Raw genomic sequence first — 24,765 nt, forward strand, 5'->3', positions numbered from 1 at the left:
GCATTAGGTTCAACCGGGGCAGCTAAAGAATGCTGTACAGTCAAAATTTGGGGTCAAAATGAGTGAAAAATTAATTACCTTGTGTCTTGCGTACCCATGCCGACTGAGACACATTTAGACAAATTCCAGACGAGGAAGATTTTCCTCAAAGTACACATACAGTATAATTTGCCATAACATAAAAATTCTTTTGGGGTGCTTGAGACATTTTCCGGCATTTTTTTTTCTTTTTAAATAAAATATTTTTCTCCCAAATTTGTAATGGTGATTCAAAAACATTCAGCTCAGCCTCATTTTTGACAAAGAGAAGGAGATTATTGACTATCTCAGTCCTTTCCCATCCTGCTTTTTACGCCTACAGAAAGCACCGTCTTTTGGCATGATTATTCATACATTTGTTAGTTTTCAAAGAACAGCATTTGTTTACAGAAAACACGGAGTTATTTGACTTATCAATCGCGCTAGCTCTCTATTACGATATTAAATGTTTTAATTAAATGGGCTGACGTGATTTTAAAGAACTTGTAAAATAACAAATCCCTCGTGTAACCCTCGTGACTGAGGGCCGGTGGGTTTAACTGGACTTTGTTTGACTGAACCAAGTGTTGACAACCTCGGATATTGTTTTTATGCATGCATGTCTTTGCATATGTCAAGAAAACACCTGAGCCGTTCACTTTGTTTTGAAGATTTGCAGAGACCCATCATGCCTACAGCGACAAAATATGCCAAGATGCTTGTGGCGAAATCAAATCTCAGCATCTAGTCCAGTATGTACCATATATTTTAATAACAACCACCCAACAGCTGAAGGCTAAGTGCCTGTCGTTGCTAAAGACTCGGACTGCTCCCTCAACTTCCTCCACCCGTGGGCAGTTGTCTCATTCAAAATGTTCATCCGATGAAGTCATCTTTTGCAGAATACTGCCTTCCTTAAAAATAGATCCCATAGTACACACAGTGCCTCGCAATGAATTTGTTTGGGTGCACGCCAGTCGCAGTGGGTTCTGCGAGGTTGACATTCTGTACGGGATCTTCTCTTCCCGGAAGGTTTTTTTTTTTTTTTTGCGGTGTTCATTGCAATATATGGTCTTTGTGCAACAAGATTTTATTCAAGCCAGCCAGTTGGAAAAGAGGTGTTTAACGATTTCTGGAAAGTTAGAGACAAAACAAGCCCAGGGGTTGGCTTTTCTATGTGGGTCTTCTTGCACTTTTGAAAGCTCCAAAAGTGGCGCAAGGCATGAAATCGACCGGTTTGCAGATTTTTTTTGCCATGAAAAACAATGCGCAATGGCTACTTTAACCCCCGTGAACTGTTTTCAGAGATCGCCATATCATTTTGTAGCGCCAAAGTTTGATGATCATCTTTAACATTGGCCCGTGCAAAAGGCCTGCAGGTTGAATTCTGATTTTAGTTTGTCTGTTGACTAGATTTTTTCGGGGCTGGGGGGGCATGGTTCGCTCACTCGACTGCTTAGCTATGCAACAAATGACCACAAAACTTCAGTGGACAATGCCAACGCGAGTTTGTGGTCTACGGACGAGTGAACAAGTGATGCCTGCTAGCCCTCCAGCTTGCTTTGTTATGTGGATCTGCACATGACACAAAATCGGACTTGAGGACGAAGACTAGCGAGCTAGAAGGCTCATTAGCCCGCGGACCGGCATCATCAATGATGTCACCCCGTACTTGGTTTTGTGTCACGTGTGAGTCCACATAACAAAAAAAAAAACACTTCAGGGGAAGTCAACATACGTCCGCTTGTGAAGACTCATTTTATATGTTTGGTCATGTTTAATTCTTTTAAACTACTACACTTATCTTTTATTTGCACTTTAAAGGGACTTTAAGCTTCTCTGACGCTGCCTCGATCAGCAGCGTGAAATGGTATCTGCATTTTATGCTAACTTCCTGTTCAATTTTGAACGTGGATTCTTGACCCGTCTACAGATGATAAAGTGCAGACTAGAAATAAATATAATGATTCCACGAAGGCCCCGGCAAAGAAATCACACACGCAATGACAGACAGGCAGTAATGTTAGTCCCCGAATGTCACGTAGCGTAACAGATACCTAAGGGAAAGGTTAGCTTGCGCCCAGCCCGAACTCGAGCCGTTTGATTACCCTTTCAGGCGTGGAGGTAATTAAGCCAATACCATTTCATTACGGCGAGTAGGACTTCAATGAATCTTTCATCGCCGACGTAGGGACACTCGCTTGACTAATTTTGATGAAGTAGTTTGTATTTTGCGTTGTTGTAGGAAGACTATAAAATATGCACAGGATGTGCAAGAATTCAAATGGTGTCTTGACAGCCCACTATGTTAAAACTATTTCTTTTTTTAATTATTGAACAGTTGTTCAACAAACAGCTGCAATGTTCATGGTGAAACAAAAATGCTGTTTTTGGATTCTCCTGAAATGTGCTGATTTTGGAGGTACAGTACAGGGATTCCGTTCGAGAGCAGCGATTACATAATCACCAAATTGGGAGCCATTCCAAACAGATAACCCGCGAATGCTAAAGAAATAAAATCTGGAAACAAAGGGGATATCAACGTAAGTACAAAAAAGAAGCTGGATGCAGATGAATGGTTCCGCACAATGCAGAGGAACAAATTTTTTTTTCCTTTGGTGGGTGTTACTATCGTTTTTCTGCAGAGGGAAACTCCCGCACGGACACAAACAGATATTTACATGCAGCTACACACATGAATACATTTCAGGAGCAACCAATCTGCATTGATTTGTGGACTTTTTGACCCCCCCCCCTCCTTCCCCACCAGCACTGCCACCCCCCACCCCACGCGTATGCATGCGCGCGGTTCGGTGTCCCGTGTGTTGTAAAGAGCGGCGATTTGCACGAAGGGCAGCCTTACAGGGGAGTCTCTTGACCTTGTGCATGTGGGAAGCGAGGGGGAGGACGTTGAAGAGTGCAAAAATTCCACACAGGAGTACCACTGTTAATGTTTCTACTGCCAGCTAACACACGTGATTGCTTTGAAGCAGAAATTGGGCCTCTTTTTACTTTGAAATGCACTAATACGGATGGCTTGCCTCAGGAAATAATGGAAATAGAAATACAGTGTCAGCTCGTCTTTTGAGTGACCCAACTAATTCGTTTTTTCGAGATATAAGTCGTCGCTTAGACGCAGATTTTTTTCCTGTTTTGAGCAAAAGTGATAACTTCTCCACAAGCAGCAGATTTTCAAATATTTTAAAAAAAATACTTGAAACCCCCACATACTGTACATGCAGTTCGGCATGTATGTGGGGTCCACTGAATAACAATACTCACTGACGTATATTCTTTGTCATATGCAAAAAAAGACAAATATTACTGCTGATTACTGAATTGAGTTTGTTCAGTTTAGTTATTGGCCATGAAACCTTTCTTCTATTATATATGCACCGTTGGCCTTTGTGGCCAGAAGGAGCAGCAAAACGTCAATGGGAATTGGAGCATGAGAACATGATGGACAAAATTCTTTACATTTGTTCTATTCTTATTCTTTTTAAGTACATTACTGTAGAGTGCATTTTTTTCCAACAAAAACACATTTTTATTTTTTTGTGAGGCACTGGAACGGATTAATGTCATTTCCATTCATTTTAATGGGGGAAAGTGAATTGAGATCCAAGTGTTTTGGGTTGGCAAATTAAATTTGTCAGATGGTCCGAGATCAAATCGTGGTCACCGAAAATTCTTTATTTACTTGTACAGGCCATGTTTTAAAGTAAGATTTTACCATTCTTAGCTAGCTAACAAGTGTAAAAATAAATAAAAAAACAATAAAGCAAGCCTAAAAAAAAAAAAAAAACATCTAAAAAGTCAGCTGTCACGTTACTTCCAGATATTTTGCGAAAATTCACAACAGACATTGGTAATTGTCCTAAATCAGAAACGTAAGTTTCGCGATATTCATGTAAAATGCCAAAATCAAAAAACGAAATCAACAGATTCTAACCACTCGACTGAGAGGCAGATGTGCTAACCATGAGTCCAACACGTTGCCCGGCAACAATAAGAAACCTGATATATAGATAAATACATACAATCTATGTACTGCACTGTATACGTAACTATCATATTCATAAATCTAAAGCATTGGGATTGATTGAACTTCTTTTTCTTTTTGCTACGTTATTTATCATTTGCTGAGCGCCTACACACGCAAGGATGTGGGTAATTTATTTGCGGGGCAACAAAAACCTTTACGAGTCTGTTTCGAGTAGAAGAAGAAGCAGCAGCAATAAATCGGGTCGTGCCACTTCTCACTAGCAGCTCTTCATCTCCTCGTTTCTCTTAAGCAAGATTTACCGGCCCAGCTTTCTAATTCACTTTTCCTATGGTTAAAAAAAAAAGACCATGATGTTATTTATTAAAATATTTGCCAGATGAGCGTCGAATCAGCATGGCCTGCTGGCTGCTCGGGTATCCACAAGGTGGTGTCATCCTCATTTGCCTGCAAAGCTTGAGTGACTCTCAATGCAGCAGCAAGCAGTAGCAGCAGTTTATGTTTCTGATACCTCATCCAAGGCAACATTTGTGATAATTGTCTCGGTAGGAATGGAGGGAAAAAAAGTCACTTACGGTTGTGTTGAGAAAGCTGGCAGAACGAGTGATTATCTTAGTGAAAGCGGTCATTGTAAAGCAGTCTGCCGACTTTCAAAATAATGGTGTCATAGGAGCGGAGACACTTCATTAACCATCCAAATTTTCAGAGCACTTCGCCAGTTAAATATGGGACGGGCGGGGGGAAAAAGGTCACAGGGACTCTGTTCTCGGTTTTCTCTAGTTTTCTTGTACAAGCTTTTGGGCACAGGGGACCACATCGGAATGGTCCCAAGAAAGGAAAACAATTATAGTGTCATATAAGGATATGTTTACTTCTTATTTCCTGGTTTGAGAATTACATAAGATGAGAGTTTTGGTTTGAAGATACAAATGAGGAATTTAAACTCAGTAAGCTATAATAACATGATTGGGTTCTCGCAGAGAATATAGAAAATAGGCCTCTGAGTGCTGTCATTAATTAACTGAAGGTAATGTTCCCTATTGGTAAATCTGCTCCTGGTGAAAGGTTGTTTGCATTTTTTATTTATTTTTTTACTTTATAGTTCCTGGTTTGAGGAAAATAAGAGATTATAGGACAGTACAATTTAAGATTCTTAGACGGGCGCATGACAGGGTTCCATTTTATCGCGGAGCACCACATTTGTGAGTCTTTTCTTGGCGAGTGGAAAATGACATAAATTGAGAGGACTGTACCATCTTAAATTGTGGAGTGGGTGGAAACTTCCATTATGACTCAAACAACAGAAAAAGATCATCGCATTTGTTTCTTTTGCTCGCTGTACCAAAATTGGACGGCTACTTCCTGGTTAAGAGTAACATAAAATGGCAGGACCGTACCATTTTTAATTCGGAGGTTGATGAAATGTTTGGGAGCTTCTTAGATGACATACAATCATCGCGAGTTAGAATTATTCACTGACGTCACTGAGGTGTGTTTAATTACCACAGGGAATCGATAGAATCCCTTTAGATAGCTTTGACATGCTAATTAGCTTCCCTGGCTAATCCCCGTATTGTACCATTGAAGGGTGTTTATGATGACACGAGTGTTTGTAGAGTGCCATTGAATGTTTTACCTTTCAAAAAAAAAAAAAAAGCACAGGTCTGGTCCCCCGAGTTATCCGCCCAAGAGCAAATCTCATTCATAAATGATAGAACGCCTACGCAGCCGCGGTCACGTCCATGTGAACACGCATCGCTCACTTGTGATTGACAGCCGTGTGCACCTTGCATAGTGTATTGCTGCACTCAGCCTATTTTATACTTTAGAAGCTAAAACAAACTCATTTAAAAAATGACTCAGTAAACTGATGAGAAACTTTATCAGGCTACTTCCTGAGTTTTTAATAATTGCTCTTTGTCTCTCTACATCGAGCCACTTCCTGGTTCCTAGTGGACTGTACCACCTTCATTCTCTCGGTGGGTTGAAAAATGGTTAAAAAAGTAAATTACACGCTTCTTAAAATTGTGTCGTGTCATATTCGTTTGTTTTTCTGTCAGTATGTTAGCTTGTTACTTCCTGATTGGAAGAGAACGCCGTAAAAGAGCGGGTTGTACCTTTTTAATTCTAGGCAACCATGACAAACAATTTGCGTCTCTGTGTCAGAACTTAGGCAAGAATCACAACTTTAACATTTGGAACGTTAGTCTAAGATTTCCATACCAATGTGTTCCTAATTTCACCTTGGTAATGTTCAGCGGGGGGACCTTTGTATCTGCCGCACATCTAATAGGCTGTAAAATAATGTTTGCCCGGTTATTGTTCTTCAAGCCTCACATTCGGCCAATCGCAAAGCAAACATTATCCACAGTGTGGGTGGAAGTGTGTGCACATGTTGTCTACATTTGTTCTGCTGATTTGTCCTGTTTGTTTAGGTAACGGCTATGCAAACATATATAGCATTTGAATATTGTCTCATTGGTGTGCACCTGTGCATCATCCATTCATCCGTTCCAGTCTTACAACAACAAAAAAAAGCTCAAAAACGTTTTGTAATATGCTCATTTACAAATAAAATCACTACAGTATTGTACTTACGGTTGTCGCCTTACTTACTGAACGAATAAATTTGACAGTTTGTGCATCATCACGTCATGAGATGGGGCTGCTGCCGCTGCTCCTTCACAGTGGTTAATTATCCATTTTGAATGCAATCTTACTATTTAGCAAGCTGTTTTTTACCTTGAAAAGTATTCAAGAAGAGTCTTCACACTCTTACGTTAACTGTCAAACTAAACATCAAACAAAGAATGACACCAAATGTTTTGAAAACAACCACATAGCTTTGTCTTTCAGTCCACTAGCTTCATGCTAATACTAACCGGCATCTAGATTGTGGTGCTTTCAACCTTTACGAAATGGAATTGAACACAAATGTTGCAATAACATATGTAGCCAGACAATATAGCAATACTCACTGTCATACATTTTATATCCTCTGAGTAGAACGACTAATAGAGTATGAATGCCGTATTGATGAGCTAAGAGAGGAGTAGAGACGTCGCAATTAACACTACTGTATTCAGGAGAATTCCTTAAACCTACAAGCTGCGATTGGAGTGGGGGCTTAAAGGTTACATTAACGGGTGGTTTGATGGATAGTATACACCGCTGTGTGCAGCCAGGTGGTTAACTTTCTAGAAATGTCACAGACAGCCTCTGCGAGCCTTTTCAAATGTAAAAACAATGAAGTCCGGCTTGGTAAACAGGCGATAATGGCAAGTCTGGACACCCCCCACCCCCCACCCGTCTGTGCCTACACCAGGCCCGCCACACATCCTTCCTTTTTACCAGCACTTGCGCATATCATGTTTTATTGCCATAATGTACCGCAGCGGGTCATATTTCCTCTCATTAACCAAGTGGGCATGGCCACACGCGGGCTCGGAACAACATAATGAAAGGGTCGCGGGGGACGGCATCTTGTCAGCGTCGGAAGCAACAAGAAGAAGGAGGAGGAGGAGGAGGAGGCACCGCCGGCAGCTGCGCTTAGGAGGCAAACATCCTTCACTTCAAAACACCTCAAGTAAGAATGTCTTCTTTATTTGGAATTCAAGGAGAGAAGTTGTACTTTGAAATTAGATTCCAACTTAAAAGTCGGTAAGAATGAACACTGGAGCCCGACGATGAGAAAATCTTGCCAAATCGTGCGCCCACATCAAGTGGTTTATGAATCCGATATTAAATAATTTAAGCCACTCAAAATAAATCAGCAGGCGAGGAGTTTGCCAAATAGTGAGCCTGTTCTTAAAATGGTTTATGTAATTTGTAATTAACTACCGCACTCTTGATCAATACGTTTTTACATGAATGGGTAAAGTGAGCTAAATTGTTGCCTCACAAGAAAAAATTATCATACAATGAGCTTGCGTGGATTTTTACAATGGCTAGCATATTTATGGGAAGAAATTCCTAATTTTTTAAAATAAAAATAGTTTTTTTTTTTTATGAGAACATGCAGTGGTGCCTTGACAATGTATGCCTGAGTCCTGTCATATTGTCTGTCTACATGTGTTGCTGCAATCCTACGAATGAGCACATTTGTTCAAACATAAGCGAGGCCGATTCGATGAGGAGGGAAAACAACGAGAACAAAAAAAGGCATGAGCCATTCGTTTCCCGCAATGCAGCCGGTCAGCCATTGTTTCATTTTTTTTTCTCTTTGAGCGCTGCGGTCTCCAGTGGAAGATGATAAAATCATTATAAGTTATTCAAATATTGATGACGATCCGACGGGAAAGAGCGGATGTTTTTTCATTCTATCTTGTTCCAAACACTGGCTGGCTGCACACTCTACTGCCAATCAAAGTATTGGAAAACACACACCGGGAAGACGAGTTGAGTTCAGGATGGTCATATATAACAATTTGGTTGAGAATTCGGGCTATGATGAAAAGGAGGGGGAAAATATGATGGATTAAAATTAGAAAAATGTCAAAAAATATTTCCAGAAAAAAAAGATGATGTGTTTATTCCGGAATTAAGTCATTATGAGTTTATAGGTACAACCTCCTTTTTTTTTTCTTCCCTAAGGCCGTAATCAGTTTTTTTTCAGCTGTTGTCATTTGATTTTAATTATACTTAATAGAATTGTAATCAATCAATGCATCAAATTATGACAGTATAGGTGCAATGTTTTTTTTGTGGGGGGGTGGAGGGTGAGCATTTAGGAACATTTTATTAACTGATTAATTTTATTAATTTTAATTTTATTATTAACTGATTAATTAATTTTGAAAAAGTAGATAAAGGACTAGAGAATTAAATTTTGATCCCTTAACACTTGAAACAATAAATCTCACCCCGCAGGATCACCCAAGGACATACGCCCTTCGCTTGCCGAACGAAACGCAGGCCCCGCCCCCCCCTTCGGCTGCGGCGAACATAATTGCTTTTCTTCAAATCGACCTCGAGAGCAACAACTGGATCGGAGCGCCCTTCCGAGGGTAAGGACGATGTCATTCGGGCCAATTTCCCCTCAAGGCTCAGCTTAAGGCCTTATCTGCCCCCTCGCAAGTCCAAATGGAGATCCTGATTTGTTTTCCCATTTATGTGTGTGTGTGTGTGTGTGTGTGTGTGTGGTGACATTTGTGTATGGCAATACACAAACGTGCAAGGCATGAACTTCGGCAGGGAGGTGGCCAGGCAGACCAGTTGTTATACGTATGTGTTAGAAGATGAAGATTCAGCCCTGGCACATCTAAATATATTCGAGGTGTGCTTGACATCGTGGTCCCAACATGGAGAACGTAAACGGTGGCAAAGCATCAAAAGTAAAACGTTTACCTTTATTCTCCGTGGTTGAGTTGGCCGAGAAGGGTGACCAGGCTCTACTGGAGAGCCTGGTAAAGAAGAGCCCTGAGGTCCTAGGTGAGAAAGATGAATACGGCGCCGACCCCGTTCATCACGCCGCCGCGGGGGGGCACGTCACCCTCATCAAATTCATCACCGGCGTCCTGGGCCCGCAGGGTAGGGCTACCGATGAGCACCTGATCTGTAGGCGGAAGTTGTTGCATGCAATCTCGTTTGTTCATTTCCGTCCTTCCTCCAAGCGCTGAACGGCTGCGATGAGCGTGGCGATGTTCCCCTCCACTGGGCCGTGGAGAAGAACCAGGCAGAGAGCTGCAGGGTTCTGCTGGACCTGCGGGCAAACCCCAACGTCCTCAACAAGGCGCTGCTGTCACCCCTGCATTTGGCCATCAGCCTGGGACACAACAGATTGGTGGAAGTGAGTCGCAATTCTTTGACTTTGTCAAAATACGTGTTGGATTTCGCCCAAAATTGGCTGCTTCAAATCAAAACGGCCAACGTGCTGTTCAGTTGTCAGCATGAGTCCTTGAAACCCTTTTCCATCGTATTTGCCCCCAAAATGGCCGATTCAAACCAAAACAGCGCAGTTCCTGCTCAATTCTGTGCATAGGTGATTTTTTTCCTCGTATTGTTATGCGTGACACGTCCACCCAATTTTGTGTTGACAAATGAAACTGCTGCCAACAAAGTTCAAAGCCAAGTGGTGCTTTCCCCACTCCTGATGAAAACTTTGGCCTCGGCCTTGGCGTTCACACACCGTAAACTCACGTCGGCGCAAGTCAATCGAGGACGACATCGGGGCGAGCGACACCTTGGACGGGCCGCCAGTCAATCACGCGCCAATCGCACCGTTGACTACTGAAATGAAGTCGAGTGTTTGTCCTTGGCAGCTGCTGCTCTCCTCCGGCACGGTGGACTACGACCAGCCTGGAGACCTTGGCAACACCCCGGTCATGATGGCCTGCTCGCTCAATAACTGCGAAGCTCTCAACTTGTTGGTAAGTACGACAATTTTGGACGGCGGGGGGTACCAAAATGGGAGACACATTTCAAGAAAGGGGGAAAATGTATATAATGGGTTCACAACAATTTGGAGGGTAGCTTAAAAACGTGTGTGTGTGTGTGTGTGTGTCTTTGAAAAGCTCAAGCACGGAGCACGCCTGTGCCAGCAGAACAAGTTGGGGCACTTTGCGGTGCATGCAGCTGCTTTCGCGGGTGCAAAAAGGGCCTTGGAATTCGTCCTGAAGGCCGGTAAGTTGACGCATTGAGTATGAGTACACAAATATATTTCATACACTCTTTATAAATACATGTTTAAAAATTTTCCACATATAATGTGGAAAATATAAATTGAATAAATTTGTGAGTATTGTCATAATTTAGGGATATTTTTTTTTTGTTTGTTTTTTGTGGGGCAACAATTAATTTTAAAAATTGTAGTATTCATCTTCCGGGTCATTTTCTTTGGGTGGGGCGGGAGGGTAGGCGTAGGATTTTTTAAATTGATTTATTTATTTTTTGATAGGGGTGCAAAACTTGTGTAAGTCACAAAATTTTGGTGAGCATGAAAAATTGATGTTTGATTGGCAAAATTTGGGGGCATCAAATAAGAGTGGAAAAATATTGTAGTAGTAGTCAGTCGGTTAACATTTTTTGGCAGGGTAATTATCTAGATAGATGGATGGATGGAATGGATGGAAGGATTGATGGATAGATGGATAGATGTAAAATATCCATCCATCCAGATTTTGTCAGTGTGTCCTAATTATACTGCATGTGATTGAATTATCCACCAACAGGAGAGGAGCTGGGCTACTTGGGTGAAAACCACATTAACTATCTCGACAAATCCAATAGCTCCCCACTGCATCTGGCTGTGCGGGGCGGCAACGTTGAGACCATTCGATTTTGCATCGACAAGGGAGCCAAAATTGACCAGAAACAGGTATCGGTTGGATAGAGCTTGCTGGAATTGGTTCAAATATTTAGCTCCACAAAGATTTTCGGCTGAAATTTGGTAGGCATGTCTGTAATGAGTAGAAGTGCCTTCACAGATGAAATCTTTCATTTTGGTTGGAAGCAACACTCAAAGTTAAAAGTCAAAGTGAAAAAAAATAATAACACAAATTATGCTTCAGTAAGTGCCACCTGGAGTTTTACACAACGCAGACCCTGAATCTAGTTTCTCTAAGCAACATGAAATTTGGTAGGCGTGTCAGTTAGACCAATGCTTCCCCAAAAAAGTCACTGGAATCCAAACCAAAAGACACAGGAAGTCTACCATTTTGATTCAAATCCACGTTTTAGGCTCATTTCGGCCATAACCAGGTCTCCCAAAAATGAAATTCAGCCTTCATAGCCAGTTTTCCTTTACAGCATGACATTTTTATTACATTTTATCATGAGTAGATCCTAAATCATGAGTAGATCCACAAAAAAAGTCACAAAAAGCCATGCTTGAAGTACTCATTTTCAGTTCAACTTTACCATTTACCAAAGATTTTTTTCCAAGATTTTTGTTGTTGTTGAGTCATCACTAATCTAAACCACACATTTAAGATAGATCGAAGATGATAAACCACCAAGGATGATAGTTCTCATCATTACGTATGGGCGGAGCAAAAGTTGGACGACTCGCCATGTGACTCGCCATCCAATGTGAAATCCCCGAGGTCAGAATCCGCCCAAACGTCGTTACAATTATAAGTAATAATACAAGTCATTATAAGTAGCACGGCATTATCATGGCGCCCATTTGCTACTAGTGTTCTTTGCAAGTGGGCTGGTGTCCAAAGCGAGAGAGCCCGCCCGCCATGTAAATTCTAGCAAACGACCTCCACTTACACCGTTGGTGCAATCAGCAGCCTCTTCCTGCCAATCTTGGTTATCTTATTAAAGGCTTGTGTTACACATCTCACTGTTCAGCCAGCGAGTCCTGGGCAACGCTTTTCTCAGTGCACCATACACGCTCGTATGAGTGTGTGCATAGCAAATCCTGCGTGTTTGCGCTGCTCTGTCAAACTCAATATGTCAGCGTGTGGAGAATATGTAATCTCGAGAAGGCTCATTACATGCGGCGGTTTAAATTGACGCGTGTTTGTTTGTTTGGGTGCGCAGCACGACAGGTCGACGCCGCTGCACTTGGCGTGTACCCAGGGTGCCATCGAGGTGGTCAAAATGATGCTGTGCGCCCATGGCCGAGTGGAGGACATCATTAACCTCAAGGACGGAGCTTGTCAGACGCCGCTGCACAAGTGGGCCCTCGCCGCAGCTCCACGCCGTGGCGGCATGAATGGATGGATGAATGAATGGGTTCAAAGGGGGGGGGGGTTGTACATCATGGCAGCTTGATGACAGGTGCCCCCAAACATACGAATCGTTGCTGGTTGAATGTCCCTTTTTCGACAGATGTCTCGATTTCTTGATACATGTGCCTTAAGTGTCTTGATGATGTCACCACCAACGACAAGAACGATTTAATCACGCCGCACCTGTCCGTCAAATGACTACATCCATACTGTGACACTTTAACTTGGTGTCTAATCTATTGAGCCAGGCCGGCTCCAGAGCCGCATGCGGTTCTTTAGCGACATTTAGTGGCTCCCTGGAGCTTTATCAAAATGTTCGAAAATGGAAAAAGACTTTGATAGAAGGCTAATATCGCTCAAATACAAATAGATATATGTTGCAGCTCCGAAAAAGGAGTACTGCGGTGCTGTTTTTTTTAAACGTACACTTTATTTATGTTTATAGCAGTCTCGACAAACACAGACATGTCTGCGTCCGACTCCGTGCCTTCTCTCTTCTCGTTGGACTCGAGAGGCGTTCAAAGACAGCCTCCGAAAAACGGCAATTAATGATCACTTCACTGACACTAAGAAAAGCGAAAATAATGCACCAAAACAAAAAAAACAAAAAAAAATCAAGCGAGGAAATCAAAAAGTAAATTCTATAGGGCCGTTTGTGAACACACAACAAAGGAATGAATAACAAATTCTGAGACAGTCCAGTTTCCTGCGTACATACCGCATTTCCTTCATTGTAAATTTTATAGCAGGCTTTTATTTTTTTGCGCTCCAGACATATTTGGGGTTTTTTTTGTCCTATATGGCTCTTTCAACATTTTGGGTTGCCGACCCCTGAGCTAGGCTAACAATATCTGTTTCTTCTTTTTTTTTTCCAGGGCTACCATATTTGACCACGTCAACTTAGCCGAGTACCTCATCTCTTTGGTAAACATCTCCACGCAGCATGTACACAAGACCATCCCTAATCATGTGAATTCCTCAATATATCGTAAGGATATGGTACACGTGGCGGCGTTGTAACCTTTGAGCAAATATCCAAGCGCGCTTGTTCACTCAGAGAGGGCTAGCTTGCAATTACTTGTTGAGCATCTGTCGCCATATGCCATTGCCAGAAGAAACGGCTTTCAAGTTGACCTCTAGTCAAGTGATTATTTACACCGCGACGGGGAATAGACGCGTCCGCACCGTTTATCTTAATTAAAAAGACGCGCCTACACCTGGAAATGTTTATGGCCACAATGTTAGTTTGGCCAGTGGATTTCATGCATGCTATTAGTCATAGGCCGATAAAGTGTTGACCGACTCCCCCGCTCACGTGCACCCTGACAGAACATTAACCGGTGGCGTTTGACCACCGACATGAGTTAAACAGAACAGAATATATATAATTTTTTTCTGCTTTTTGAGCTTTTGACAATACACATACTCCACCCAGGGTGCGGATGTCAACGCCGTGGACTGTAAAGACAACCCGCCCTTGCTACTGGCGACCAGTTGCGGCGCGTGGAGGACTGTGGCGCTGCTCCTGTCCAAAGGTGGTAACGCCACACGCATCCATGTTGGCCATAATTTGTGTTTCTCATCATTATTCCTCCAATTCTTTTTTTTTTTTTTAGAGGCCAATGTCAATCTAACGGACAGGTTTGGCTGCAACTTCCTTCATCTGGCCATCTTGCAACCCAAGGGGCTGAAGAATTTACCAGAAGACGCGCTGCAGGTAAATGTTTGTCACCGTGAAGCTGGCTGGCTCTGTATTTGCTATTTGAATGAGTCAAAATGCAAAGATACATACACAAATCAAAATCATTACATTTCAAAAATGTCGTTCCAATGTACCTGGATAATCATTACTTTTTTTTTTTAATTAACAAATTTCTGACTTAATCCAATGATAATCATCTCATTCACTCCCAAAGACGTTTTTAAACGTCTTTTCAGACTTGGTCTAGAATTGGCTGGTACTGAATGAGTTTTAAGCATCTTTTGAAAAAAGAAAACAAAAAAAAACAACAACGAAAAGCTCAAGAAATAAAACAACTTATACAAATATATACATATATTCATATATACAACTCATACAATACAATACATGCTGATTTATAATCAGGAGCAGAAAAATATGCCTTAAACTTTTAAAAAATTAACTCTGCACTTTGATTGGCCTGTCCGTTTTTGGGGGCGTGGCTTAGTCAATGCTTAGTTTCTGTATTTCGGATGTCCACTCGAAATCAGGTGCGATCTTCCCGTTTACCATTGTCCTCTATTGCTTATGTCATCTGCCTTTAACTTCACATAAGATGCATGTTACGTAAGCTATAGCCGAGCAATTGGCCGCATGAGCGCTTCGGCGCACACAATGCGTCCCAGCTGTCTTATAGATCGGTCTTCATATGATGTTTCTTTCTCTGGCTCTTTCAGCGCAACAGCGTGAAGGCGTTGCTGAGCTGTGAGGACAAGGAGGGCTGCACGCCACTGCACTACGCCTGCCGGCTGGGCATCCACGACTCGGTGCGCAACATGCTGGGACTCTCGGGCCAGCTGGGCCTCGCGTGCAAGTCCAAGGACAAGAAGTCCGCCCTGCACTTTGCCGCTCAGTGAGTGACTTCGGTAGCCCCGAGGGCACGGGGAAAAAAACAGTGCAGCTGTTCGTTCCAGGGTTATGCTCCACAGTCTCTTCTTGGCTGCAGCAGCCTGTTTTCCTCTTGAGACTAAGGGCAGTGACAAGCCATTACCATATAGAGGACATAAGATTTAGTTCAGGGTCTTTGTTCTGAATGCTGCACGATTTTATTCTGTGGTCTCCACTTTGCTGCATTGGCCCTTGGTCTCCTTGTAAATAAACTTCTGAAACTTGCATGCAAGCCCAAAAACAAGATGCCGCATCTGCACTAACACCGTAGTGTCCTCTTGCTTCAGTGCCTTGTTTTTGCTTGTATCCTTGCAAAAACTAAGGGCAGGGATGAACTAATGATGTCTCCACAATCTCCTATTTGCTGCTTTAGCCCATTTTCATGTTGCCCATAGTCTGGAGAGGAGACCAAGGAAATATACCTTAAGCGCCATAAGGGTCAGGGTGAGGGTCTTAGATCTGATCTGTACTATTTTACTCCCCAGTCTCCTCTTTGTTGCCCATTTTCTCAGTTCTCTGAATCGACTGGTGCCATTTGCCATGCAAGCACTATAACAAAATGTTCACACTGTACTGTAATATGCCACAGTCTCTTCTTGGCTGCAAAGGCCCATTTGGGCAAGTAACCTGATATATATATACTGTATATATATATATAATATATATATATATATATAGCTGTGTCTGTGTTTGTTCCGAACGTTACCCAACACTTTTCTGCAAGAGCCCGAAGTCTCCTCTTGAATAAACTTGTTATCCTGAGCCTTGTATGCAAGTACAAAGGCAGTCTATTAGGTGCCAAGCATTACGAGCCAAACCCATGTGAGTTGGGGTGAGGAGCACGATTACACTCCGCAGTGTTCAGTTTTCTGAAATGGCCCTTTTTTTTGTTGTTGTTGACCTTAGTCTCCACATGAATAAAATTGTGAATAGTCAGTGAGTAAAGCTGTAGGATCGAGTCACTATACACAACAGGCTTCACTTTGCCGCAAACTTTTTTGTGGTTCATTCTTAAAAATGCACAGTCAACAATACGGTTTTACTTCTTCAATTTGATATGCTGTTGGAAAAAAAAAACAAAAAAACACTGCAGGAGCATAATGGCTAAAATATGACTCTTCCGAGACCTGAGACTGAAGCCAACTGTTTCATTTCCCTAATTGGACTAACGGGATATGGGGACAAAAGAACAATGTCAGTGTGTGTCGCCGTTACCTCAACATCCAGTTTCTTATTTATTTTATTTTTTTGGGGGGCAAAAAGCTTTTTTGATGATTAATTGGACGTGACATCTCCATTATGCACGGACCCAAGGGCCTGGAATAGAATCCCATTAGTGAGGCATATGCGATTTTTTTTCCCCGGGAGGTGTGAAATGAGTGGTCATGTACTTATTCCTTTTGTGCTACGGGGCAAATGAAGGGCTATGATATCATAAAGCATGATGATGATGACGGTTTGAAAACCGGGTTCTCAAACCATGAACCACGGACCACCAGGGGTCTACGAGCAGCAGTTTGCACTCTAAAAAAAATGGGGGGGCGGGGGGGGGAACGAATTAGGGGTTGAATAACCCACAAAACACCCCACTTTTTTGGGGGGCGGGGGGTTGTTTTGACCCACATTGTTGGACTCCATTTTATTTGTAATTTTTACAATGTTACGGTAGAACAAAATGAATATTTGAATTTAAGCAAAATTAAAGTTTGCATTGTTGTGAAGGTTATTTGATTGGCTCAAATTTGGACTTTTTTTTCCTCTATAAATATAAATTTTAGTCTAACATTATGACTGTTCAAAAATAACTAATTTTTGTGGCATTTCAGGGCACACATTTTTTTTCTCCTATAAGCAAAACTAAACTAAATTTAGAATTGAGAAAACATTTTGTTGTTGAAATAAAATAAAAACCTAAACATAAAGATCTAAATCTAAAATCTAAATCTTACCTTTATAACCCAAACTACAATTGTTGTACAGCAATACAGCAAAAACAACATTTCCTGTATTGCTGTACATCTGTACAGAAAATTTTAGTTTTCTTTATTGCATATGTGCGCTTATCTTGCACTCAACAAATACTCTACATTAAAAAAAACTAAGACTAAAATATAAACTAAAATGAAGCATTTAAAAACATGAATAAACACTAACAAACCTGGAACTAAAACACAATTAGAAATAAATAATTGAATACATAAATAATAAAATAATGTCCTGCCTGAAAAGTGACCTTGAACAAAAACAAATTTGAAGGACCCGAATATGAATTCTGTGACTTTTGTGCCCTCTAGGTGTCATTATAGCTTTGTTTGCCCCCCCCCTCCCCAACCCCCCACCCCTTGTAGGTATGGCCGCATCAACACTTGTCACCGACTGCTGGAGACCATCACCGACTCGCGCTTGCTCAACGAAGGCGACGAGCGAGGCCAGACGCCGCTTCACTTGGCGTCCCGAGGTGGACACACGCAGGTGGTGGAGCTGCTGTTGCGCAAAGGGGCTCTTTTTCACAGGTACACGTCAACACGCCCTTCAAAAATCGACTTTGTAGTGCAGAGCTTCAAATGCTGACTTTGGTGCAACAGTGTTATGTGTTTTTTTTCTCTACCCCGCCAGCACAAACTCTTATTACCACCCGTTTTAATATGTTTGTTCGTGTGTAGTGATTACAAGGGCTGGACATGTCTGCACCATGCGGCCTCAGAGGGCTACACGCAAACTATGGAGATTATATTATCCGCCAATATGAAACTGCTGGATAAAACAGATGAAGATGGGGTATGATTGATTTCGCCACACCATCAAATTTCAAAAGTAGGACATCATTAAAAAGACAACATACTCTCATGTGATGTTCGCAGAACACCGCCCTCCACATGGCGGCGAGGATGGGCCACGTGGCGGCCGCCATGCTCATGGTGAACCAGGGGGCGGAGTTTGTGTTGAACAAGAGCGACATGTCATTTCTCCACGAAGCTCTGCACAACGGGAAGCAGGATGTGGTCAACGCCGTCATTGACAGTGAGAGGTATGTACAACTCTTCGGTTAGCAAAAAATACTGTGGCTCCTCGAGAGGCAAAGAAAAATATGTACAGTGAAACTCCTCTACAACGAAATCATGTCTGCAACAAGACATTTTTCACAACAGGGGGCTTTTCACTGTAGCAAATTTTATCTCAGATGTAAACACACAAAACATCTTTATTTTTATTCCAATACGTTGTGCATAAATATGAGCTGACACTTATTTGACACTTCACACAGCCAGTGTAGACATAAAAAAACGGGAAAGAAATTTATGATCAGCATTCACTTTCACTTACATCAATTTCTTGCATAATGTCTTGTATTTTGCTTCCTCCATCTTTCATTTTATTACTTTTATCCTGTCATCAAGCGTGAATCATTTTCTTTTCTTTACTCCTTGGTCTGCAAAGGTCAGTTTCGTAGCCATTTTAGCAATGTAATGTTTGTTCTACTTCCTGGACTACTGCGCATGTATAAACCAGTGTGTTGGTTGCTGTTGCCGTTTCCGAACATAGCAGCAGAGGTCACTGTGGCATGCTGAGGTTGGATTAGACTTTGGCGGAAGGTTTGTTTTCATTGTAGTGAATCTCGTTGCGAGGGAAGAGCAGAGAAAAAGATTTCGTATAACGGAACAGGGGGACTATTCGTCATAGAGCAGAAAAATGGGAATGGCTTTCATGCATGAACATCTTTTCACACTAGGGGGCATTTTCACCCATGTAGGTTGCGTTAGAGGAGTTTCACTGGACCGATACTTCCGATCGGAAAGGAGACCGCTCCCTCTTAGAATTATTGGCTGAAAAATTGAGCCAAATGGCAACTAAGTATTTAGCCACACCTACCTTAAAGATCATTTCGCCTTGACATGATTTTTTTTGCGCCAAAAACTGTGAAATTTGCACGATTGTGTGAAATCGGCCATGGCTCGAATGCCAAAAATATGTCGCCTTGATATGTTTGTCCCTGCAGATGTGAGGAGGCGGTGGTTATGTTTAAGGTCGGTGGATCCCAGCGTTGCCCCATCATGGACATGATTGAATACTTGCCCGAGACCTACAAGGTTTGTCTTCTCGCGTGTCACTCCTCGCCATTCTGAAATGTCACATTGATTCCTGCTTCGTAGCACCTGTTGGACCGCAGCGTGAGGGAGTCGGAGGATGATCACAACTGTCCCAACTTTCACGTAAATTCAAGGCAATGTGAATCCCACCTCAACGCAAAAGACAAATCTGACGTCCTGCCTTCCACAGATTGAATACGACTTCAAGTGGCTGCAAGCACCGCTCGAAATGCAGAAGAAAGGGGACAAGTCCATCCGGGCACAGCCGCTAGCCGCGCTCAATGTAAGTAAGAGCAAAAATATGTTTTGACTCAAACTACTAATTTCTAACTTCGCCATTGTGCTGATATTTCGGGATGCTCTTATTCCAAACAGGCGCTGGTGATGTACAACCGCCTGGGTCTTCTCAACCACCCCGTCTGCAAAAAATACCTATCCATGAAGTGGTGAGTGCCCCGTCGTCCGATATTTGGGCTTTTTTTTTTCCTGCGAGCAAATTTTTGTGCCAAAATCGCGCAGGGTGGCGTACGGAAGCATGGCGCATATTCTCAACATGTTCATGTACCTGATGGGCCTGCTGCCGCTGACTCACCTCATTGTGACTTTGAGGCCCACCATTAACATCACGGAGACGGGCGAGCGCAAGATCACCATGGTGCCCGTGTCCTTTGTTGAGGTATGATCGAGTCGCCGGCTGCTGCCACGCGAATAATGTGGCGTGGCGAAACTGAAACAACAGAAACACATTTTTTATGAAATGATTCTCAAAATAGCGATGAATACCTTTCACCAGATGCATTTTTTTGTCATGTTTCGGTTGACGAAACGGTTAGCTGAGCGCAACGTGTGATCTGCGGTATGATAAAGATCGGCAAAATCATCACGTGTATATATATATATATATATATATATTTTATTTTTTTTTGTCTTTGCGTTGAGCAGCAAAGTGTGTTCCTGTCCTTCTGTATGGTGATGGTCCTCATCATGAACGTCTACTCCATATTGAAGGAAGTGCTACAGATAATACAACAGGTAAAAATCAATCAATAACCTCGGTGTCTCATCTCATAACGTTAAAGAGTTTGCGTCGAGACAGTGCGCTCCATATGTGAACCATTTTGAAAAGATAAGTGATAGAACACCAGAATGGTAGCTTACAGTCAGGATCCTTGACTTCAGTTACCTCAAACATTTCTGACTGCATACCCCGTAAGACGAACAGGCTTTGACAAAAGAATCACGACCAATTCTTATTGAGTGAAAAGTATTGGTGCTGGAGCGCTGAATAGAATCCTACAGTTTTGTTTAAGAAGGCTGAGCAGCAACGGCTGCGAGGTCCCTATGTTTCGATAGAAATTATATATTTTTGAAGGCCTAAACATGAACAAAAATTCAAATGCAACCACATCAGGCCAAGCAAAAAAAAAAAAAAAAAAAAAAGATGAGAACATATTGATACAAGACTAAAAAAAAAATTGATGCCCAAAAAAAGAATTTTTTTAATCGAATTGATTGAATCGGTCAGTTCCGAACTGCAAGTATGCGGGGGTCCACTGACCAAAATAATACGGCCTTCCCCTAAATACAAAAATAACAGTGAAATATGCATTTTTTCTTCTCTTTGTATAATCAAATACTGGCAATACTATACATATATTTTTTAATGTGATTAATCAATTATCAGAATTTTATTCTGCTAAATATCAACATTGACAGTCAAATATTCCCATTTTTACTGTAAGAGTGTATGGACTAAAAAAAGTATTTTTTGTCATTTTATATACAGTATATGTATATATATATATATATATATATATATATATATATATATATATATATATATATATTCATTTATCAGTTATTGCAATTTTATTCTGACAGATATCAGAATTTGCATGAAAATGATTAAATCATTAATTAACACACAGAAAACCTAAAGCTCCATAAAAAAATAAATTAAAAAAAGCAAACAAACAACAAAATCGCAAAATGTGATATTTGCTTTTGTGCCTTGACCATGACTGGTGAAATAATATGAAATGGCCCCATGTTTTTTTTTGTCTAACTCATGTTGCTGCGTCTCAGCGTTGGAACTACTTAAAGGATTACTCCAACCAAGTCGACTGGTCCTCGGCCGTCTGCGCGCTTCTGTTCGTCATCCCGCTCATGCTCAACGCATCTGGCTCGTGGTACTGGCAAGCGGGCGCCATGGCCGTCCTCAACTCCTGGATCGCGTTCCTCCTGTATCTCCAGAGGTGCACAAATTCTTCGTGGGGTAAAAAAATAAAATAAAAAAATAAAAAACCTCCATCCGCCTGGTACTTGACTGTAATCGGTCGCCCTGCAGGTTCGAGGGCATCGGCATCTACGTGGTAATGTTTGGCGAGATCTGCAGGACGTTCTGTCGCACCGTAATGCTCTTCATCTTTCTCCTGTTGGCCTTTGCCTTGGCCTTCCACGCCCTGCTGCTTGATCAGGTACAACTAAAGTTCACTCCTGACCACTCCTTTTTACCCTCACATCGTGCTAAAAATTTTTTTTAAAAACACATGTGGCAAAAAATAACCCAATGATGAGTCAACTGCTCATCGGGCCATGTATTGTTTTGACTTTTCTCAACTTCAGAAAGAGTTTCAGAACCTGCCGCTGTCCATGATGCAAACGTTTGTCATGATGGTGGGAGAACTGAATTACCAGAACAACTTCCTGGATGCGTATCTGAACAACGAGTTTCCGTTCAGCGGATTGACGTATTTGACTTTTGTCACCTTTGTTCTCATGATTCCCATCATCCTCATGAACTTGCTGGTAAACTGTACAACAAACCCCTCCCCCAACGCCGCCTTTAACACCGAAAAGAAACAAAGGGCTCACGTGTCATTTTCCATCTTGTAGATTGGCTTAGCGGTGGGAGATATTGCAGAAGTGCAAAGAAATGCTGCCATGAAAAGAATAGCCATGCAGGTTTGTTTGTTCGGAAAGAAACAAGTCCATCAAAGATTTGACTTCTTTTGTGCTGCTCTTCCCACAAATGCATGTTCCTTACATTTCTTGAATCATTACAAAGGCTCACAAACAGGCTTCCCAATTTCAACCATCTTTGTAAGAAGCGTTGTGACTAAACACGTATCAGGCTGCAATCACAAACAAGAGTCCATAGAATATTAGCCTCATTTTACTTTGACATTTTGCTCATTATTCTTGTGAATAGATGTTCCTTCTAAATGAGGTACCATTCAAAAGGGCAAGAAACAGGCCATCTAACGGCATAATCTACTTTGGGGGGATAGTTACCACTTGGACATAAGCTAGCAAACACACATCATGCTAGTAGCAAACTAGATTGTTCAACAACACTCGCTCCAAACAAGATTCCAGAGATTTGTCGCATTTTAATTTGACATTGTGTTACTCATCCTATCAATATATGTTCCTTACACCTGAGGTACTATTTAATAGGACAATAAACAGGTTGACAAATGGCTTAACCTATATTAAGACGCATCGCTAGCGCTGAGACGCAAGCTACCAAAGCGCACATCATGCTAGCAACAGAAGACTTGTCGCATTTTATATTTGCTGTTGCGCTACTGAAAACGAGCATCTTACGCCAAACCAGATCGAACTTCACACTGGCCTGGAAGACAAACTGCCCTACTGGTTCATCAAGCGAGCAGACAAACCCTCCGTCATCATCTACCCGAACCGCAAATGCTCCAAGGTAAACAACACACTCAATAAATATGAACATGAAGCATTTTGGATATTTATCCTACTGATTTTCATGTTCTCAACTACAGAACTTCATAATGTGTTTATTCGGAGGCAGCGGGCCGGCCAACGATGAGTGGAAGCGAACGCAGGCATCGCAAAGATGCTCCATGCTAGAGGGCGAGCTTAAAAAACAAAAGTGCAGGTAACGCAAAACCACACACTAAATGTTGTCGCCGCACGAACCTTTTCCGATGCGAGGCTGCGAATGCATGTGAAAGCCAAAGTCGGCAATTTTGATGCATTAGTGGATCTTATTGGAAAACGTGGTCATGACACCACTCCAGTTCGTCTCCATTGCAAAATCCTGGAAGTGCATTAACAATAAAAATGTGGTCATATGATACCTGTTCGAGAAGTGACACGTTGGGATTTTAAAATCGGATACACCAAGTCGGCATCACCCTCCGAAATATTCACGCTCTCAATATTCTCTCCAGGCTGAAGGAGATGTCTGGCATGCTGGAGAAGCAGCACAACCTCCTCAAGCTCATCATCCAGAAGATGGACATTACCTATGAGGCGGACGAGTACGACGGTCCCGTCAACGTTCGGGGTGCCACCTGGAAGCGGGTGTCCCCGCCCAAGCGTACCACTAGCGTTTCCCGCTGGGTGCCGCTCATGAAGGCTATCGAGTCCAGGCCCAAATGAGACAGACGACATTAAGGAAGAATCTAAAAATCAATCAGTTGCATTGAACCTACAGCTGAAGTTTGTTAGCAGGTTTTCAATCGTCCTTTTAAAGGTGCACCTCACACTTTAAAACCATTGTTTTAAACTGTTCGCCCGTTTCTCGCCGTGCATTTCCGCATAGACAAATGCAGTAAAACCCCACAGCTTCCAAAAATAGTTGACACACCACCTCGCCCCTGCAGGAACTCCCCCTGCCCCCAAAAATTAATAAATATCAAGATAAAAATGTTCATAGTTTTGAAAATGTCAGAATACATTTTTCGCCTGTAAACATTTCAAGATGAACCACGTCAACCTGTATATAACTGTAACCTTTTCTTTCCCGGCACATCCCCTCAAAAATAAGCGAATCTTAAAATAAAGGCACACAGAGCAAATCACAGCATTCTATTTCAATTTAGTATAATACAGGCATCCAGACGCAAATCGAGAGGAATAGTACTCCTCTTGTGACTCGGTAAGATGATTAATGTTCATTAATTTTGGTGGAGGATAAAGAATATATGCCTGTGTGTATTGTGGTATTGTCTGCTGCTTCGCCATTTGTGTTCAAATAGCCGTTGCTTTTGAAAACCATGACTAATCATGCTAACCGTTAGTGTGTCGATGGCATTTTGCATTTTTGTTAGCATTGAGCAAATCCGACGTTCCTGCCGTGTAATCAATTCTATTTGTGTCATGTTTAAACTTCAACTGAGAGTGGCATTAAACAGCTTGACGCCTGTGTGTGCACTGTCGTTTGTACTGATTATAAAACAACAAAATATTTGGAAAATTTGTTAGCATTCTAATATCGAGTGAATATAGGGGCTTGTATTGCCGAAACCAATTTTCCTATTTTTTGACATAAACAATCCATTTATTTATGATTTTTTTCCCCACATT

At 41.9% G+C, this 24,765-nt stretch overlaps 1 protein-coding gene across 1 annotated transcript; it reads left to right on the forward strand.

Moving 5' to 3' along the window:
• Positions 1-7,449: 7,449 nt before the first annotated feature.
• On the forward strand, positions 7,450-23,959 carry trpa1b (transient receptor potential cation channel, subfamily A, member 1b). Its single transcript, XM_052053890.1, has 29 exons — positions 7,450-7,607; positions 8,891-9,027; positions 9,199-9,296; positions 9,388-9,550; positions 9,634-9,809; positions 10,282-10,389; positions 10,534-10,642; positions 11,191-11,336; positions 12,509-12,645; positions 13,575-13,623; positions 14,135-14,234; positions 14,316-14,416; positions 15,118-15,293; positions 17,677-17,841; positions 17,992-18,106; positions 18,190-18,356; positions 19,326-19,416; positions 19,480-19,539; positions 19,607-19,699; positions 19,792-19,862; positions 19,936-20,092; positions 20,359-20,448; positions 21,502-21,671; positions 21,764-21,893; positions 22,042-22,224; positions 22,312-22,380; positions 23,036-23,137; positions 23,217-23,332; positions 23,628-23,959. Exons 3-29 carry the CDS (start codon positions 9,201-9,203, stop codon positions 23,836-23,838), a joined length of 3,351 nt encoding a protein of 1,116 aa, XP_051909850.1. The 5' UTR covers positions 7,450-7,607; positions 8,891-9,027; positions 9,199-9,200; the 3' UTR covers positions 23,839-23,959.
• Positions 23,960-24,765: the final 806 nt, after the last annotated feature.

This window comes from Hippocampus zosterae, chromosome 20 (genome assembly GCF_025434085.1).
Source record: "Hippocampus zosterae strain Florida chromosome 20, ASM2543408v3, whole genome shotgun sequence".
NCBI lineage: Eukaryota > Metazoa > Chordata > Actinopteri > Syngnathiformes > Syngnathidae > Hippocampus > Hippocampus zosterae.

Coding starts and splice junctions, on each gene's coding strand:
- trpa1b (XM_052053890.1), top strand. CDS start 9,201: ATGAACTTCGGCAGGGAGGTGGCCAGGCAGACCAGTTGTTATACGTAT. Junction 9,297..9,387: donor CACATCTAAATATATTCGAG/GTGTGCTTGACA, acceptor TCCGTGGTTGAG/TTGGCCGAGAAGGGTGACCA. Junction 18,357..19,325: donor GCCGTCATTGACAGTGAGAG/GTATGTACAACT, acceptor TTGTCCCTGCAG/ATGTGAGGAGGCGGTGGTTA.